We start from the raw sequence: 18,477 nt of genomic DNA, 5'->3' as shown, positions 1-18,477 counted from the left end.
TGTGCATCTGAAGAGCACAAAGCATTTATCGGTTTATTGGTTAGCAAACATAAAAGATAGGTGGGATTGAAGGAGCTCCTAGGCAAGGCGAGGCTGCTGGGCCGCGGCAGAGCCAGGCCTTGGGCCGCAGCGCGCCGGACCCCCGGCGGGAGGTCACACCGCAGAAACGGTAAATGCTGAGGTCACAGGTTATCAGACATCAAATGAGGAACTTAAATGAAATTAATGATTCTTGAAATTTGAAGTGCAATGTTGGATGACGTGAGTGGCTTATACAGCTTTCTTGTTTTTTTAAAAATAATTTGCAAAAATTTATTTCAATGCTAAACGTTTGCTTTGCAGCAGCACTTCTGTTACAGCTCTTTCAGGTGTTAATAACGTGTTACGAGAACTGCAGTTTGAACAGGCGGCAAACGCCACTCCTGGCCTTAAATACTCAGTTCACGTCCACTGCAAATCTTTTGGAAGATTTTCCGGATACACAGCCTGCAATTGTCCTTTCTTCTGTTCTAGGTAATGGGCCCCATCATGATCGAAGTTGTGTTTACAACCAGAGCAACATAGTAGATGGAGTTTACTGCCTCCCAATAGCACACTGGATTGAAGTCTCTGGACATACTGATGAGATGAAACACACAACGGACTTCTATTTTAATATTGCAGGACATCAGGCTATCCATTACTCCAGGTAAAAGAAAAGTGCAGGGCTTGGCTGGTGTCAAGTATTCAAACAGAAAATCTGTACTGACATAATGTCAGCAAACTTTGAAGTGGTGAATGGAAGTATGTATGTAACGGTAAAGTTTAACAAAGTTTCCACACCTCTTTGCAATTAAATACCACTTTTGGCAATAAAAAGGAGAGATTGTGAGTTCAAGGATACCTGCAGCCTGTACAGGTGTGTTAAGGTGCATCACATCTGAAGATGACTAGTAGTAATTTATGGATAAATTTATGAGGAACTGTCATTTTCAAATGCTTGTCCACATACACATGTAAATATGCATGTATGTAGTGTGTTTGGCTTGGGATTGTTTTGCTGAAGAAACCTCCTGGGAAACAGAACATATTCCAGCGCCAGAACTTTAGGGCATCACGTTATTGCTCATGTGCAGCAGCAACTGCAACTAGTGACAGCTGTTACAGGTGACTTCTGCTTCTGTGCATGCATTTTTTTTAAAAAAACACACTAAAACTGAGACAAATCTTAAAATGTTTGTACTTTGTGGGGTTCAGTTGAGTCCACTGCCTCACCGGTGAAGCATCCTGGCCTGAATGAGGAGCTAGTAAAGCTTAAAGAGAAGAGGGCACCCACACTTCAGGGCTGCAGGTAAAGCACAGGCTATGTTTAGAGCAGCAGCCTTAGCATCAGTGATTAACAAAGTGGCACTGAGGGATTTGGGACCGTTTGTAACTTTTTCCCCATCTCCAGTCATGGATGTGGCAGCAAGTTTGTTGATTGATAATGTTTGCATGGGTGCTGGCAGCCCTGATACGCCACGTGCAGCTGGTGGTGGTTACGGAGCAGTTCGTGATCCCAAAGGGATATGTATTTTTTGAAGAAATCAAACCACCTCCTGCTTTCATTAGGTCTTAGCATTGCTTTGTGTGAGTTCTCCAGATCACCGTTTCAGCAACGCCAGCCTCACCGGCTTGTCTCCTCTTTCTACTCTTTTGTCTCCACCCTCCCACAGGGTAGGAAGCAGAATTGTCTTTTTCTCATCAGAGTTGCAGTGTATGAGGGCAACATTTCCTTCTCTCGGTATCTTTTGGAATAGTACAGATTCATACACACTGGTAGGCCTGTGTAGGTATTTGTGTGGCTTGGTGCCTTTTCCCTGAGACCCCCTCAAGCTCTGTAATAGGCCTGGCAGAATAGACTGTTGTCTGTATCTTAAGCATCCATTTCCAACCCCCTATCAGAGAAAAGATCTTGTTTATTCCAAAGCACAGATTTGTCAATCCCAAATAATCTTTGCTTGGCAGAGGAAATCTGTGAGAAAGAAGAACAGCTGTCAGAAAGAGAATATCTAAGTACCGAAGGCTAACTTATCTGCCTTTCCAGAGGCAGCAGTGATCCATTTAATACCGCCTTCTATGCGTGACTATATGTTTCCAAGATCAGGTAAAAAGCTGCAGATTCCACTAAAGAATATTTGAAGAAAATTTTCTGCTTTGTGTAGTCTTTTCCAGATGAGGATCTCCTCCTCCGTTCCCCTCACACACACACACACACCTTCATTGCAAGGCAACCTTATATGTACATCTTCAGTAATTCTTATCTCATTTCTTTGAGCTGTATTAAGTAAGCATACCCTATAACAGCCCTGTTGCGTAATTATTTTTAATACTTTGAAGATATGCAGCCTTAAATGACTTTTTAATTATTAACAGTTGGGGGCAGATTCACCATTCTGCTGGTTATAACAAAGCATCCCAAAAATACAGGCTAATTAAAAATATTTTTTTTTTTGGCAGAGCAGCTGAAGTGAGCTGATGAAAATGCCTTTATTTTGTAGCAGATTTATTGATTCAGAAGAGTACTATGGACATTAATATCACCAAAAAGAAGAAAAAAAAAAAACAAACCAAAAAACAAACCACAAAAAAAAGCCCCCAGAACAGAAGCAAAGAGCCAGTCCCTCTGCCTGTGTGGTTAAAAGCTCGGTGTCCGATCAGATCGTAGTTACCCCACTAAGGTTCCTTCTTCCACGCTGTAACGGAGGCAGCTCTACCGCGGGGAGCTTTGAGAGCACAAATTCTGTCACCAGCTGTAGGATCTTTACACAATGGTGGCAGCTGGAAGGAAGTGATTTATCAATGAAAACTTTTGATGTGAGCCCCTTCTCTATGTTGCTCCACTTAATAGGGTTGCCATGCATGAATTAGCTAGAAAGGGAAGTTTCTCTCTGTTGAAACGGCCTCCACCATGAGCCCTCTGACTGATTTTGGTGTCCGTCTAATCACAACAATTAGAAACAGTTGCTCTGAGCTTCACTACCACCTTGCTTCTTCATAAAACGTGTGCTTCAACTTCAGGTGGGCTGCAGCAGCATGGGAAGAGCCTGCTTCTTGCTGTTGCCAAAAATAATTTTGAATCCTGCTGAGGCTGATGGCAATGCTCTGAGGAATCAGATTTTTCTTATTAGGTATAGATGTATTTGCTCATAAATCAGTGAATTTATGTTTAAACTTCTGTTTAGAGAACTCACTTTGTGTTGGTTGTTCAGGTTGGAGAGTATATGATGCATTTTTTTAAGCATAGCAGTATTTGAATTTATTTTTTTTTAAGTGTGAAATGGAGCTCGCCTGCAGCTACAGCGTCAGGACTGATACCTCCGTGACGTTAATATTCACTTGTTCTGGACATGTAATGGCACACATCACTGAAACCTGATTCAGGAAAAAATAACAGTCCCTTTCTCTTTTGTGCTAGATATTACTGCAATAACATGCCTTCAAATTGCAGGAGAATTCACTTAGGACACAGTAATTTTCCAAAGTGAATTAGAGTTATTGTAATCTTTTCTGGGAGAAGGTACCTTCAGGAAATTTGTAAATCTGGGGCACGTTAGCTCTGTTTCAGTTCCATCTGTGAAAGGTGGAACTTCCTAATTCATAGGTGTTATATATATATACACACCTTATTCTTTATATAAAAACCTCTGCAATTCTCAGAAGAAAGGCATTGCATAAGAGCAAGGGAGGAGTGACACCTGAAATTACAAAACCCTTAAATAATATGTTGGAGACAATGATGCTTGATGGCAGAATTAGGTGCTATGGGAATGAATACCACTGAGAGGAAAAGCCATCTAATTACAGTGGTCTATTTTCAGACTAATTTTAGGTTCCGAAATCCACCCCTGGTAAGTAGTGGGTTCCCCTGGTTTTTGCCTACTCATTCGAATAGGATGTATGATCACCACCCCTTCATTTTAGAATATATATACTTTGATGCCATCTATGGTGTCTAATTTTTAATAATACGTGTTTCAAATTTACTGTCTTCATAACTGTAATTTCATTCATTGTGCATGCTTTTTGTGGGATATCTCCTAAACCTGACAAAGAAAAATATTTTTTACATGTAAAATTTTATTTTTATTTTTTGGATGTAAAATGCAGCTAAACTAGATTCTGTAAGAGAACTCCACAGACAACAGTGACAGCTGATTTGTAACTGAAGTATTGTTACAGCTGCTAAACACGTTGGAGGAAAATACACAATCAGCTTTAAATGTAAAAGGACGTAACGGGGGAGTCAGTACGTGAGAGTAGCTGTGGGTCCTGACAACAGTTTTTGAAGGTACAGTTTTTATAGTAGCTTTTTGGCACTTAAATGTTAGGGCCATTAAATATTAATATTTCATGTTTATGGAGCAAGTGGGATGTTCCTGTAACTGGATATAATCCAAGAAATTGTGAAGTTAACGAATGTGTTTCTATCATCAGTATTTATGTCCCTGTTTTTTTTCCGTAAGACAAAATAAAGCAAAAGATAAAAGAAAATAAACCCTTGTGCTTGGAAATACTGGTTTTGTTTTGTTTGTTTCTTGATGGTTGCAAATTCAACTTAATTTATGGTGTAGTCTTTACAAATGCTTTGGAGCTTGCTGGTAAGACAGTTTCCTTCAACACTGCCATGGTAATGTAGGTTATAACCTAAGTTGAGTGTTAAGTGGGGATGATCAGGAGAGTCACATAAAATGTGTGCTCCTGATTTGTGTTAAAATGTTAATGTACACAGGCGAGGGGATGAGGAATGATCCAGGGCAAAATCCAGATACTTCTTGTTTACCTTCTGGAGGCACTAAGGCAGTGTGCTGCTGGTGAGCACTGAGTTTCCTTTTGTCTGTAGTACTTCTCCTGTGAAGAAAATAGCATTTACTTGATTGACATGCATCTTTGATTGGGATGGAAAACAAGAAGCTGGTTGAGTATATTTTTGTGAGAGAGTCGCTGCAGAAGGGAAATAATGTAACTTCTGTTAACTTATTTGGGTCATACAAGGGGCTGTTATTGCTGTTTGAATGTTAGAATGCTGCTGGGATGGATGAATGTAAAGATACACTTAAAGACGCCTGTGGTAGGACTCGGCTTGAGATTAAGAGCACTAAATTTGTATGTCTGTATACAGCAATTCAACTCACTGGTGACTAGATGTCTACTTGAGAGTGAAATGAAGAATTGAATTGGTCTCCAAACTCCGCTGGCGATGCTGATGACATCTCTATTGATTAGTAATGAGACATTAAACATCCTGTCTGGTTGCTTCAATGTTGATGTTGAGTGTCATTTGAGATGCTCTAGAGTTCACTGTCTGGCCTCCAGCTGCTGCACTACAGGCACATGGTTTCTTATAGCTCGTTGGCTGCGTCTGGGAGCCCCATCCAGATGTTCCAGGTGCTATAGGATGTCTCAGACGTTGGTGGGAAGCCTAGGCGATACATTGAGCGTTGCTGTGCCTGAAGACACCCGTTTGTAGATAACCAGGGCTAGGTGTCTTCATCTTGAGCTTGTATCCCATCCCTAGCCTGTATTAATGAATAATGTCCATCTCGGTTCAGTATGAAGTCAGAATTACCTTTGAATTGTGTGAGTGGAAAAAATACAAGAGAGCGCGCTTTTATTTATTTTTATTCTTTAACTTCTCTTCTGACTTACTGGTTTTAATTCATTCATGAAATAAAATACCTTTCTGTTTTAAATGTAATTCTGAAGTAATTTTTTTTATTACTGAATTATAGAAAAAACTTTCAAGAGGAAGCTGTCACCCCCCCCTCCCACCCCCGAGTGCGGTGGACTGTGCTACTGTAGTAGAAAGCTGAACTGATATGAACTTTATGCCTAGGTTACGAATTAAGAGAGGAGGTGATGATGTCTGCGGAGATCACCATAATTAACATTAAAAGCTGAGAGCTAGCTGTCCCCTGAGCCTAAAGAATACTTGCAGTATTAGAGAAAATAAGAAATAATGAGCTCCAGAACAAAAGTCTTTGATTGTGTTCTAGTAAAATAATCCTGATTAAAAATACTAAACATCAGTAGGAGTTTGGCCTTTGATTTCAGTACTTGGGGCTCTAACTGTAAAGTTATCTGGCCATTTTATACACTAAATAATGAAAATATTCTAAGGCATATTTTGTGATATGTTTATCCCATAAACTAGGACATTGACCATTCGTTTGAATATTGTTTTGTTGTACTGAACTATAGTCTTAAAAGTTAGAGCCATTGTTTACTTACCAATGGGAATCATCTTTTACAGAATGGTTTAAAGATTAATTCTGGGTTTTGTCCCTTGCATATCTTCATTTTTTTTTCCCTGTATCACCTTCAACTGGAGCTGTGAAATGCTTTTACCAATCTCTGCTGTGAAGAAAATGGGTTTCAAATCAGTGTAAGAAGTGACTTTTAAGCAATTTTTTATTTAAGTTCTTGAAAATTAAGGGGGGTGTGAGGAAATAGGAGCAAGAGTGAGAAGACAACCAAATTATGAGGTCTGAATTTTATCCATTTTTAAAGTCCTTATTTGTTTACCTTTATTTAATTTGGATGTATCTCTGTATTGGGTAACAAATGCATTTTTCTTCCACCTTTGTTGCCCATCCAAACAAAAAGTTTCGCCTTTCATGAATTCCCCACACTGTGCCCTTCCTAACAACGGCAAAAATCTTGAAAACCGATGCTACTTTTCTAAGTTTTGTGCTTTTTGCATAGGCAGGATGGCACCTGACTGGGATAACCTAAGGCAGGCTATCGGAGGATGAACTACAAATCTCAGTCCTGTGAGCTATGAACAGAAATGCGGTTTGGACGTGCCAGCAGCGTGGTCACGGACTGTGGTACCCGTGTGGTACCGTGGCTGAGCTGGAGCGCGGGAACGCACTTTTCAGTCGTTTTTTTTTTTTTCCCCCCAGTATTAGCAAATAGCTGTTGTCAGCACAGCCCCAGTTCGCTTGCCATGACCTGAGCCCTTGATGGGAGCTTGAAATGGGAACTCCTGGATGCCAGGTACTCATTTCTAATTGCATTTCTTGTGAGTGTCATAGTAACAAGCAAAATCTGGCATTAGAACGGGTGATGTAAATTTTGCCAGAAGAAAAAAATCACAGAGCTTTTGGATTAAAGATTTTTGCATGACTGTCATCAGTGTTTGAATTCCCAGTATTACTTCTACCTACAGTGACTGATCTGTTAAATGTGATGGATGGGTACGAGCTGGCATGCTGCCAGGTTTGTTGTGTACTGCAGTGGCTGAGGGACACGAAATATCGTCTAGACTTTGGGGTGACACTGTAGAAGTAATGACGGAATAATGGTAAATTATCTATGTGAATATGATAAAATTGTGGGAGGGAATGATTTTGGCAGCAAATGGGACTGAAAACTAGAAAATTTGTGAACTATTAATATTTTTATGTCAACGATTTTTCAAATGGCGGGCATCGTTAATATTCACCAGCTTTTCTGAGTGTTTACCCTTCTTTCTGTAAAGCTACAATGTATGTTGTCAGCATTATTGATAAATTAATAACTTTGAACCGTTCATATTTGTAGTCTAAATAGCATAACGTTTTATAAATGATTTAATGTGATATTTTACATTGCTTTAGGTTATTAGAGCAATTAGAATAATTCTTGATAGCACAATAAGCGCACATGGCACTGATGTATGGATTTCACTTTTGGTGAAAACCAGTGTATTTCTAATGAAACACAGAATATTTGCACAGTTCAGAAATTACTGAATCCCCTGAAGTAATGCCTAGCACTCATCTGAACTAGAAAGAAATGGCTTCCACAGCACTTTCGTTACGGCTTGTTTGCTTTCTTTTTCTTAACTCTGTTACACTCCTCATGAGGGAGAGCGGAGTTGTGAAGTTCTTTCCATTCCTTATCCCTGCGAAGACAGATAAGGGAAATCTTTCAAATGTTACACATCTGAAAAAGTTGAGTTTTTTCCTTATCACATTCCAAATCATACTCAGAAGTAACGTCCAGGCCCTTCAAACTGCCCTGTGGCTCAGCCAAGGAAGAACCAGTTGCCTTCCCTAAACCTTGATGGCTAGGGAAGCGGTACGGGTATGCAATAACTTCCCGAGAGTATTGCTAAAAACCCTGAACAGCAACGCACCCGAGGCAAACGAGAGCTGTTGCAGCAGCAAAGCCCTTGATGTACTTTTGTCTCAGCAGTTAATATCATTTGGTCTGTCGCAGGGCTGGGCTGGGCTTTATGGGGTCTGCGCCGTGCCGGGCTGTCGGCCTCTGCGTGGCAGGAGGAGGAGGAGGCAGAGCGGGACAGCGGCCGCGGCGAGAGTCCTGGTGCTTCCAACACCGCGTCGGCACAAAGCTCTGCAGGGCGGCGGGTGTTAGATGTGTCATTCCTCTGGAAGCCAAACAATTCATACAACTAAATTATACGTAGAAAGTACGTTGAGAATGGCTCAATGTGCTTGACTCAGCTCGGTGAATTTGGCGCATTTTAAAAATTTTTGAAAGTCGTTTTAAGAACCTGGTAGGACGTGCAGAGCTGAGTTGGAGCGAGTGTTGTGAGAGGGCAGAGAGAGAGAGAAAGCTGCAAAGACTGGCTGGTGCGGGTTCATGGAAGGAAGCTGCTGCTGCTTCATGGAAGCAACTGGCTTTTATTCACATACCAGGAGCTTGTGGCTCCCAAGGTGCGTTAGAAGAAAACCTGAAATGAGGGTTCAACTGAGAGGCAGTAATTTAACCGAGTCATTTCTGAACAGGGAGTGGGTGACAGGACACAACAAGCCAAAGAGTAGCTTAGCGTGCTCTCTGGACAGTCTTGTGAGTTTTATCTGGACTTTTTTCTGAATTTTCCTATAGCATTCTGCCATTCATATGTGGCATTTGGAATGGACATTTGAATGAGAATTATTTATTTAGAGGGATGATTGTTTAGGAATGAGTATTTCATTAATAAATGGCAGCAAGCAGAGACTGGCTGTTGATGGGAAGATGAACGCCTTTCATCAGCTGACTGGTAACGGATAATATTTGCTTAAAACCACTGTTGCTCTTTAAAATAGATCTTTTCATAGGTGTGTCGCTGCACAAAATAATTTCCTTAAGAAAAACTTACAGTTCTAGGGGCAAAAACCAGAACAAAGACTGGGAACCCTCCACGAAAAAACCTCAAGGAGTAAACATACTTCTTTGTTCTGTTTTTTCTCTGTGGGATATAACACAAATGCTGATAGTCTAGTAAATATGAATTTTATGTGGGGTATCACTGTTAGGGAGCAAAAACTATTGCTGCTTCTAATTTCTCTTTCTGTTTTACTGTGCCTCTCGGTCCTTTTCCGTATTTCTTCTGGAGGTCTCCAACCCTTTTTCCTGCCTCTTTACTCGTTAACATTCAGGCTGTCAGCGAGGGAGTAAACTTCTGTCTCCATTGGAAAGCAATTTGCCGGTGTTGCCGGCTGTGAACAAAATTGACTGAGATTGTGAAATCCTGGGCAATTTAGCTCACAGCCGGCATGACAGGGAAGGGGCAGCATCGTTCTTTTGCCAAAGATGATGTTCCAGTTGTCTTGCAGGTATTTATTTCCTCCTAGGTTTTACATGCATTTATTAGGTGCCCTGTAATCGCTGGCATTTCTTAATAGAGTTTAAAGATAGCAGAAGCTTTTTTTCAAAAGCAGAGATTGTGTGCTCAACCTTATTGCTATTTAGTTTATCAGGAGGGAGCAAATTCAGATATTTGGTTGTTAGTGGAAGAACTTCCCTAAGAAAAGTCTGTGATTTACAGCTGGTGAAACTGTTGAACCAGGGACTTGGGTTTGCAGTGGAGACCCCCCCTGCCTACCCGTGCCGTGGGTTTCCCTAGGCACAGTGCCTCGGGCAGGTTAGCCCAGCCAGCCTGCAGCTCACTCTTACAGAAGGAAAAGCCTCAAACCGAAAGAGTTTTCAATCCCCAAATGTGCAAGGTGACACCATCAGACGGTTTCTTACCACCAGCTGGTTTGGTGTTTGCTCACTCTATTTCTGAAAGAGGTAACCCGTAAGTCAGAAAAATCGGAACTAAACAACAGCATGGTTGTTTCAACTCAAATTAAATGGGAGAAGTGTAAAAGATACTTCATTTAAAACAGTAGCAAGCTGAGGCTATTAAATTATGAATTTTACCTCTATCTTCAATAATTTTTATAAATGCTGAGAGATACAAATGCAAGTTTTCATGCTTAAGTGCTCTAGATATTTACAAGATAATTTTAAAAAAGCTCGACCATATAAAAAGATGGAGAATCCTATTTAAAGGATAAAAATGTATTTATTAGGAAGGAAACTTGAATGTAGCTCTAGTTTCTTTTAAGTTTGTCTCAGAAACATAAGTATTTTATTTCCCGAGAGTAAATAGAGATTATCAAATTGCTTCTCTATTTTCCCATATATAATTTTCTGCCTGCAAGAAAAAACAAAGAAATGAACTGTGTTTGTCTTCCCAGGGAACATATTAAGAGGCTGAACTGAAAATCTCTTGTTCCCTCCTTTAATGCTTGTACTTTGGGAAATTTAATTTCAGGGAGTCAGGTACATAATCCCTGCTATTGTTCAGAAGTTTAATGTATGTCCTCTTGTGAACAATGATAGAAATTGAGTCAAATGTCATAGACGTTTGCCAAGTTATAAGAGATATGGATTTCCTCTTTATTGGTTCAATAGACACTATGGTTTATAAGTTTAAATGAATGTCTTTTTTCTTTGATGTGAAAAACCTAATAATAGAAAACATGACTTTAAGCATGCAAGAAAAGGAAAAAGGGGAAATAGGCTTTTCAGTTTTAATACAGAGACAAGAAAATGGAGAATATAAATAAAATCAGGAATGAAGTAGAAGCTTGCTTTCCATCCGCCTTTCCGTCTGCCTTTCCTTCCGCCTTTGCCTTCTTCACTTCTTCCCTTCTATTTATCTACCTGCTTACCTACCTACCTATAATTTAAAGTAATTGAGTGAAGAGCAGTGGGAGTAGGATGGCAGCATTCGCGCAGAAAGCCCGTTCGTCAGCTGTGGGCCAGCAGCAGGACTCTCCATGGCTCTGCCTTTCAGTTCAGGGGCTGGATGCTAGGCGCTAGGATATATGTGTGGCTGTTGGTGGGCTTCTAGAGCCTTCTTTTTTTAATTTTTTTTTTTTAAATTATTTTTTTAGTTTATCTAGCTTCTCCAGGGCTGCCTTCTCAAAACTTTTCAAAACAGTTATATCCAGTGCCTTCACTTTCCCAAGGTGGAGATCTGATAAGGAGGATATGCAGCTTCCCTGATAAAATAATTTCTTTCGTGTTCATGCTTTTTGCAGTCCGGCTGCCAACTTGAAGGGTTGGTCATACGCAGACCATTGCTCAACACAGCGTTAACTACTGCTTTCACTGCAGAAGACTGAATTGCTCAACTGCCTGTAATACTGAGTTGCTTCGATCTGGTGAGATGAAAGGAGGAAAAAGCTTCTGAAATACATTTGTGGTCTAGGTAATAAGGCTATCCAGTATGAGTAATGTTTTACAAATTTACAAAGTCAAGCTTCAGCCAAGAATGTAAACACATTTACATAAACTTTAGTAGCAGTAGATGACTTTAATATGTTTGTTCAAATGCCTGCAATTTCAATTTCCAAGCAGGTGAAATGATATTGCTAGGAAAAGAAAGAAATCTGGAAAAAAAAGGCAGTTAAAAAAATAGACAACCCTTGGCAATTCTTGTCAATCTTTGGGCTCCAATAAAACTTGCAGCATTGCTCATTCATAAAATTTAATTCAAGTGATTTTTTTCCCTTTTGACATCCAAGACTTCTTCAAAAGATCCTGCAATCCTTTGCAGTTTTGTGTTAGGAAGACTTACACAGCTCCTTCTGGAGTCTCTCAGTACCTCCGTTACAGCCTCAGCCTCAACCTTTGAGGTTGGCAACTCATCCACCAGCATTATTGATTTTATGTTTATAATCTAGTAACCAGGTATGTTAGCTAAAATGAAATTCTCTGACAATTTTATTATGGTAGCACCATGCAGCTGTTGTTCCTTTGATTTGACTTTGCTGTGGGAACACATTGTTTTTAGATATTTATGTAGCTGACTGTGGTGATGCATTGATTCGGTTTTTCTCAGTATTTCTAAGATGTTCCCCGCCAGCCTGTGGTACTCTAGAATGTGTCTGTCCCTCTTTAAAATTAATATAAATGAACTGATGCGGGTTTAGAAATTCTGGATAAATAACTGGGACGAACACAGGTAGAGAGCCCATCAAGACTGTTGTATTTGGATGGTACTACAAGGGCTGGATGTGCTTCTTCCTCTGACTGTTGCAGTTCTGAGGGGATTCCAGCATTTTGTCCATGTGCGTATGCTGCCACGTGGATCACAAAGCCACCTTGCGATAAGCTGTGCTTTGCAGTTACGTAATTTTCATGAATACGTGCTTGTTTCTGGAGCATTGGAATGCATTTCCACTGAATCTGAAATGCTGCATTTTGAAAAGTGGATTTATCTTTTATTACTTTTGCAGTCTAGATTTCTCAGCAGATGCTAATAAGTAAACTGAAAGGAGACAAAAGATATTTTTACCGAGTTCTGGAACTTCTCGGGCACTAACTTAAAGTTCATCCGTAGTGGTTTAAGTCAATTTTGTTAAGATGCTTTAACTTAAAGGTGCCAGCAGTGCCGTCATTCCCATTGTTAAGCATTAATGTTAGAAATTCTCATTCCTAGTGCCAAGAGATTCATGGCTCATTACGATCTGGCTTAGTTTAGCCGCCTGTTGTTCCTGTGTTTCCAAGTATTTATTCCAATTCAAAACAAATGGGAGTGTTGGCAACCTAATGGAGACACATGTAGGAGGTAACCATGGTTGCATGAGGCAAGACTCTCTAATTGGAGCATTTAAGTATTAATCCTCGCAAGCCAATGGAGGAGTCCTTTCCAGGTTGTTCAAGTACAAGCCTTGGAACCTGGTTCTCTTCTCAGGCTGTATTTCTGCAATTGGCACATCGTTTGCTTCAGATAATGTTTATACAAATGAAAGTACAACAAGGGTCATTCAAGGCAAATCCTGCTTTCCTCTGCATGCAGTGTGCTCCTTAGGCATCAGTAGAAACCTTGTGTGTGTGTTTGAAAATAAAGTCTGACTGAGTCCTGTAAGGCTGCGTCTGGGCACCCTGTCCTACAAGACATTGGTGTGCTTATGAATGAGTACTTTCTTATCTTCGCAGTAGAAGTATGTAGTGAAATATGACATGAGATATTTCCCTTTTTGAATACAGGGAGGATAAAATTTTATCTTCCACAATTTAGTGTTGGCCATGTACATGAAGTCTTGTGTGACCAAGTTATTTTAGATCATATCTACAGTAGAGATAGTAGATTATACAAAAATGTATAAGATACAGATTCATTGGCTTTAAGCTTTTTAATGGAGTGAGGTGAATGAGAGGAGAGAAAAGTTTATGGTGTGGGTTTTTCCCTGTATAGATTCAAATATACTGCAAGCTTAACAAGAGCAATTCCGTTGAATTTATTGGAGCGTGCACACTTATCCTAGAGACAAAATTAGATACATTTGATCAGTTATTGCATCAGAAGAACAAAGATGGTTTACAATCTCTTTTGCACTTCTGTTTCCCAAGGAGGGACAAGTCTGAAACCGGTTCTAGTCCTGGCATGGAAGAGATCAGCTGTAGCAGGCTGGTTTATCTCATCTATCAGTGATTGACCTTTGAGGTAATGGTGCAATCCCTGTTAATGGGGATACACTGCCTTTTTTGTATTGCCTTCTTCACAGGAACTTTGTGGTCAGGAGATATCCCACAAAAAGAATCGCTAGGGTTTCTTGTTAGGAGAACTTTACATCCTCTTTGCATCACGGTAGGAATGGGAATAGCAAATTTGGTTTTGCAAACCCATTTGAAATACAAAATGATATAACCGTCTTTTTTTGTTTCTGTGTCAGGAGTTCCCTGACGGAAGATATGCCTTCATCACAAACCGCAGTGAAAAGCAGAGATACCTGAGCTCATTTGGTGCGAAGGAGGGCGTTTTCCACAGGCTGTGTAGCTTTTATGACACTGGAGTTGGAGCAAAATAAATTGGCTTGCAAGGAGCTCTGTGCTACCATAGCTTGACTGCTTCTGGTGTCTGAGATAGATAACATAGTTAAATGAAGACTGAAAACGAGGATGTATTACTATTTGTAAAAGACATTCAGGAATTAGTACAAAGGAGGAAGAAGAATTATTGAAACTGAACCTGCTTTAAGATCAAATCGATATTAATTGCTTCTGAATGAATTTAGAGTGTAAATTAGAGCAAGGTTTCTGACATCAAAGGAATGATGTCTGAATCCTGGCATGACCTTTCAAATAGGGCAGGGAGGACAAGGAACCTAAATTATTTCAAGATGGAGCTTGATAAATTAATATAGGTAGTGATCCCAGAGATGGAAATTAAAGTTTATGATTATAGTATCATAGATCATAGGCTCAAAGAGACCTCAAAAAGCATCCAGTCCATTTCTTTGCTCCAACTTAGTCTCAATTACATTTAAATCATTCCAGGTTTGTCCAGCCTAATCTTAAACATGATCTCGTCTCAGTGATGAGACGCTACAGCCCTGTTACTCTTCCATTCAATTACCTTGCTATTCCTACCATCAAAAAGCTTTCCTAATCTTAATTTAAGTCTTGCTAGCACAATTTAAGTTCATTTCTTGTCTCCACAGCAGACTTGGAGAACAAATCAGTATCCAGCCCCTTTATAGCCATCTCTGACATGCTTGGAAACTCCTGTCCTTTTTCCCAGAATCACAGAGTGGTTGAGGTTGGAACAGTATTTTTGTTTTGGTATTAACCTTCGGTTCTTTCAGTCTTTTCTCTGAAAACTTGTCTTCTAGATCTCTGATTCTGCCGGGCTCTCCAGGTGTTTTTCTTCCTTCTTCCCATTCCTCCTGAGGACAGTCTACCAGTGCCGAATGCAATGGAAGGATTATTTTGTGACTCTTGGGCATAGTGTTACTGCTTATTTATCTAAGTATTGTTGTCATTTTTGCAGTATGGGATGTGGTTTACTTCGCACTTGTCTAGGTGTTTTCATCAAATACGTTCCCTGCTGTGGCAGGGTATAGGATGTTAGAAATGCCCTCGGTTGCTGCAGCTGTCCGTATGAGATGTTTTTGTGAGTTTCTTCTAATAAAGCTCTCATGCTCCTTGTAAAGGGAATGTTTGGCATTGCTGTGGAAGGGGAAAATGAGCAATAAACAGAAAGCTTTGTGGATCCATCTAGACTATACTTCTCTTATGTGATTGACTTTAATTCTACTCACGAGGATCCTTCTAATCCTGTATCCCTGGTGCATTCAAAGCTAGGACAACCCATAAGCCAGACATAGCCTGCAGCCCTCCCCAGAGTCCGGATCCACCAGAAGGTTAAGAATGAGGAGCAGAGCTGTGCTGTGCTTAGGCATTAGCATGGTTGCTCCTTGACTCATAACCTGAAGAATGCACGGTACCAAATGCTGTAAGTGCAGATTGGTGGGTGAGAAGGGGACAACCAAGCCCTTCTGTGCCATCAAGCTGATGCTACGGAGATCTCCTCCGAAGACAGCAGAACCGGAGGGCACTGTACCACTGGAGCTGCTTTGCAACTGAATGTCTGGGTAACCTTGTATTTCAGTTACGGGCTTGATATTCTTCTTACCGGTTTTCATGTAAGCACATTGTCTGCTTGAGGTCAAATCTTAATGGCTTATTTGCTCTGCATATCAGCAAATGATGTAGTTTGATGCCACATTCATGCATAAATTTGTGAACATGGAATAAATAAGATACTATTAAGCCTAACACTCAGAATTCAAGGGCTTGAGAAACTTTGCATATTGCTAAGCTGACAAAGTGTTGTTCTAAAGTGATAAAAGCAGGTGTTTCTTTTTAGTTGCCAAGTCTGCTCCCATGTGAGAGGCTAGATAAGTAGTCCAAATTACATCTAAGAAGAAAATTTGCCAGAGCTTAATTACTTTTCATCACAGTGCCAAATAAGAAGAAGAAAAAAGCCACCTTGAAACTACATTGTAGTCTATTTAATTCACCTCATTTAAAGCCCTGAGGTAGAATTCTTACCTTCAGAATAAACTGCACTCTTTCAGTGGTAAACCAGAACAAATTTATAAGCAATGACTTGTACTGCTTTTACGTTTGGCATTTAGGTAAAAGCAATTTTTTGTTCAAAAACATAAGTAGTTTTTACAAGGTCTGCAGCTATGCCAGTTCAGTAGGATATAGTTTTATCATTAATCAGTGCTTTTCTCTGATGACTTCTGCTAAGGTTATGGCCATTTATTCCATCTTCATTGATAAGAGTGATCTTATTAAGCCTGGCTATTAGATTTTGGTGTTCTGTGAGTTAGACCGTAGGATCATCAAACCTTGCTCTCCTACTCTGGCCAGTGCTGCTTGTCTGCGTGCTGGGCAATTGGGTGCATCAGACTGTGTTCAGTCAATCCTACTTAAGTCAAGCCTTTCATCACAAAGCCTCCATCAGCTTGTCTTCTGCAAGGAGACTTTATCAGTAAGTCAGCAGGAGAAGGGATTAAGACCACAGCCATTTACCCACATGCCCTGTGCAATGCGCAGTGAAATGTCAGTGTCGTAACCCCTCAGTGCTACGTTATTATTTCATTGGTAAGGAGGCATTTTGCTGGGAGATCTCTCTGTCCTTTACTTAAAAAGAATGTAATGAAACCAGAGTTCTTGTACAAGACCAAACCAGGGACTCCTCTGTTTTGATATCTGCCTATGTTGTCAGTATTTTGGAGGAAGATGCAATAATAATAAAAAAAAAAGATTAAAAAACCCCTGCCATTTTTCTCATTTCTTGGTAGTTGCTTTATAGGTGAAACTACACGAAAGTTAAGATTCTTTACCTGTTTTACGTAGATAAAGCGAGGTGATTTGTCCCTCCCATATATTTTATCTTTAAGCAGTCATCCGATTCCCTCTTAAAAATGCTTAATTCTTAGTCTGCCCTCATATGAAAGTATTTTCACAAGAAATAGCTAGCATCTACTGTTTTGAATGCTTTCATTTTTCTGTCTTTTTTGATACAATAAAATAGTTAACATAAAGTTCGAGTTTGAGTGCATAGAATGAGATCATTGATTTTTAGAAGGTTACTATAAATTTTCTGGTATTTTCAGTTCGTTTCTTTGTACAGACTAATATTACCACTTTGACCTCTCTATAAAGCAACAGTTTCACCAAGCATCACTGCAAGCATGTACCGCTTACCTTTCTAATTGATTATAGTTAGCTTAAAATCCAGTGATGTGTGTGAGTGGGTGAGATTATTTATTCCAAGACGTATTACTCAGATGCATTCATCAACTGTGAATCTCGTTTGCCCCTTTGCTGCATATTCATTTAGTTTAATTTGATGCCAGTGGCGGTTGTAACTAATAAAATCTTAAATAATTCTGGTTTGGGCAGATTGTACTCTCTCCTTGAGTAGGCTTGTCTCTTGTGAGAGATCTTAAAACAGAATTCCGTGTTGAATATAGGTCAACAGTGTCATGCTGTAAAAGGACAGTCGGGGAACTATAAAGAGGGATATAGCCTTTGAGGCACAAGAAGTAACTACTCTTCAGTTCTTCTCAGAAGTGATAAAGCCTCTTTCCAGTACTGGGCATAACATCTTAAGAAGGATGTTGACCACCTGGAGAGTCCGAAAGCAAACAAGAATCATCAGCGGCTTTGAATATATGACAAGCAAGTGTGTGTGGGGGTGTGTGTTAGTGATTTTCAGATAGGTAAAAGGATTTTGCAGAGTTGAAGGGAATAATCTGTTCTCGGTGTCCATTATGGAGACAAGAAGGTGTCACTGTGACCTGTGACTGCACTATGCATATTGGACAGTAGGAACCTATTTCTGAAGGCGAGGATAGTCATCACTGTGCTTTTTACATATCAAGCAGGATTTGAAAGTGTTCAGATCTTCCACTGGAGAGCAGAATTTGGTCATTTGAAAAATCTTTCTCTGTAAATGCATTTCAGGACATTAGATAGCAACCTAAGTAATGTTTCTAGATCGCTCTGACAAAGGTACGGGAACCTCATCTGATTTCTAGCATGTGCTCTTAGTATTTTCACTGTCACAGGTTGGGGAGAAAAGAACAAGGAAGGCCCAGAAGAGAGATGCCGAATTTGGTACTTCAGGGAAGGCAGGCATGTGCCTACAAATAAGCTGCTATATGTTGTTAAAAGGATGCAATGGCGAAAGAAGGAGCGTATAGAGGATGATAGTTCTGGCTCATCATAATCCCGTGGTATCATCATTTAAAGTGATGTGCCTTGTCACAAGGCAGAGGGTAGAGAAAAAATGAAAGAGCGTCTCAGCTACAGCTGGTAAGGTTTCCTATATTCTCATTTTGAATATGCCCAAAGCAATACTTTTGGAAATCTCTTGTGTCAAATGAG

At 40.0% G+C, this 18,477-nt stretch overlaps 1 protein-coding gene across 1 annotated transcript in view; it reads left to right on the top strand.

The window, feature by feature from the left end:
• Nucleotides 1-513: 513 nt before the first annotated feature.
• The window catches only part of EPM2A (epilepsy, progressive myoclonus type 2A, Lafora disease (laforin)), a gene marked incomplete at its 5' end in the record, with an annotated part of 25,459 nt that continues 7,495 nt past the window's right edge, over nucleotides 514-18,477 (top strand). Inside the window, one exon of the mRNA XM_009707433.1 lies at nucleotides 514-688. Coding sequence (XP_009705735.1) covers nucleotides 514-688 — 175 coding nt within the window. The remainder of the gene's footprint in view (nucleotides 689-18,477) is intronic.

The sequence above is a fragment of the Cariama cristata genome, unplaced genomic scaffold, assembly GCF_000690535.1.
Source record: "Cariama cristata isolate BGI_N322 unplaced genomic scaffold, ASM69053v1 scaffold5729, whole genome shotgun sequence".
Taxonomy (NCBI): domain Eukaryota; kingdom Metazoa; phylum Chordata; class Aves; order Cariamiformes; family Cariamidae; genus Cariama; species Cariama cristata.
Note: the sequence above shows the minus strand (reverse complement) of the source record. Positions and strands in the feature narration are given on the sequence as shown.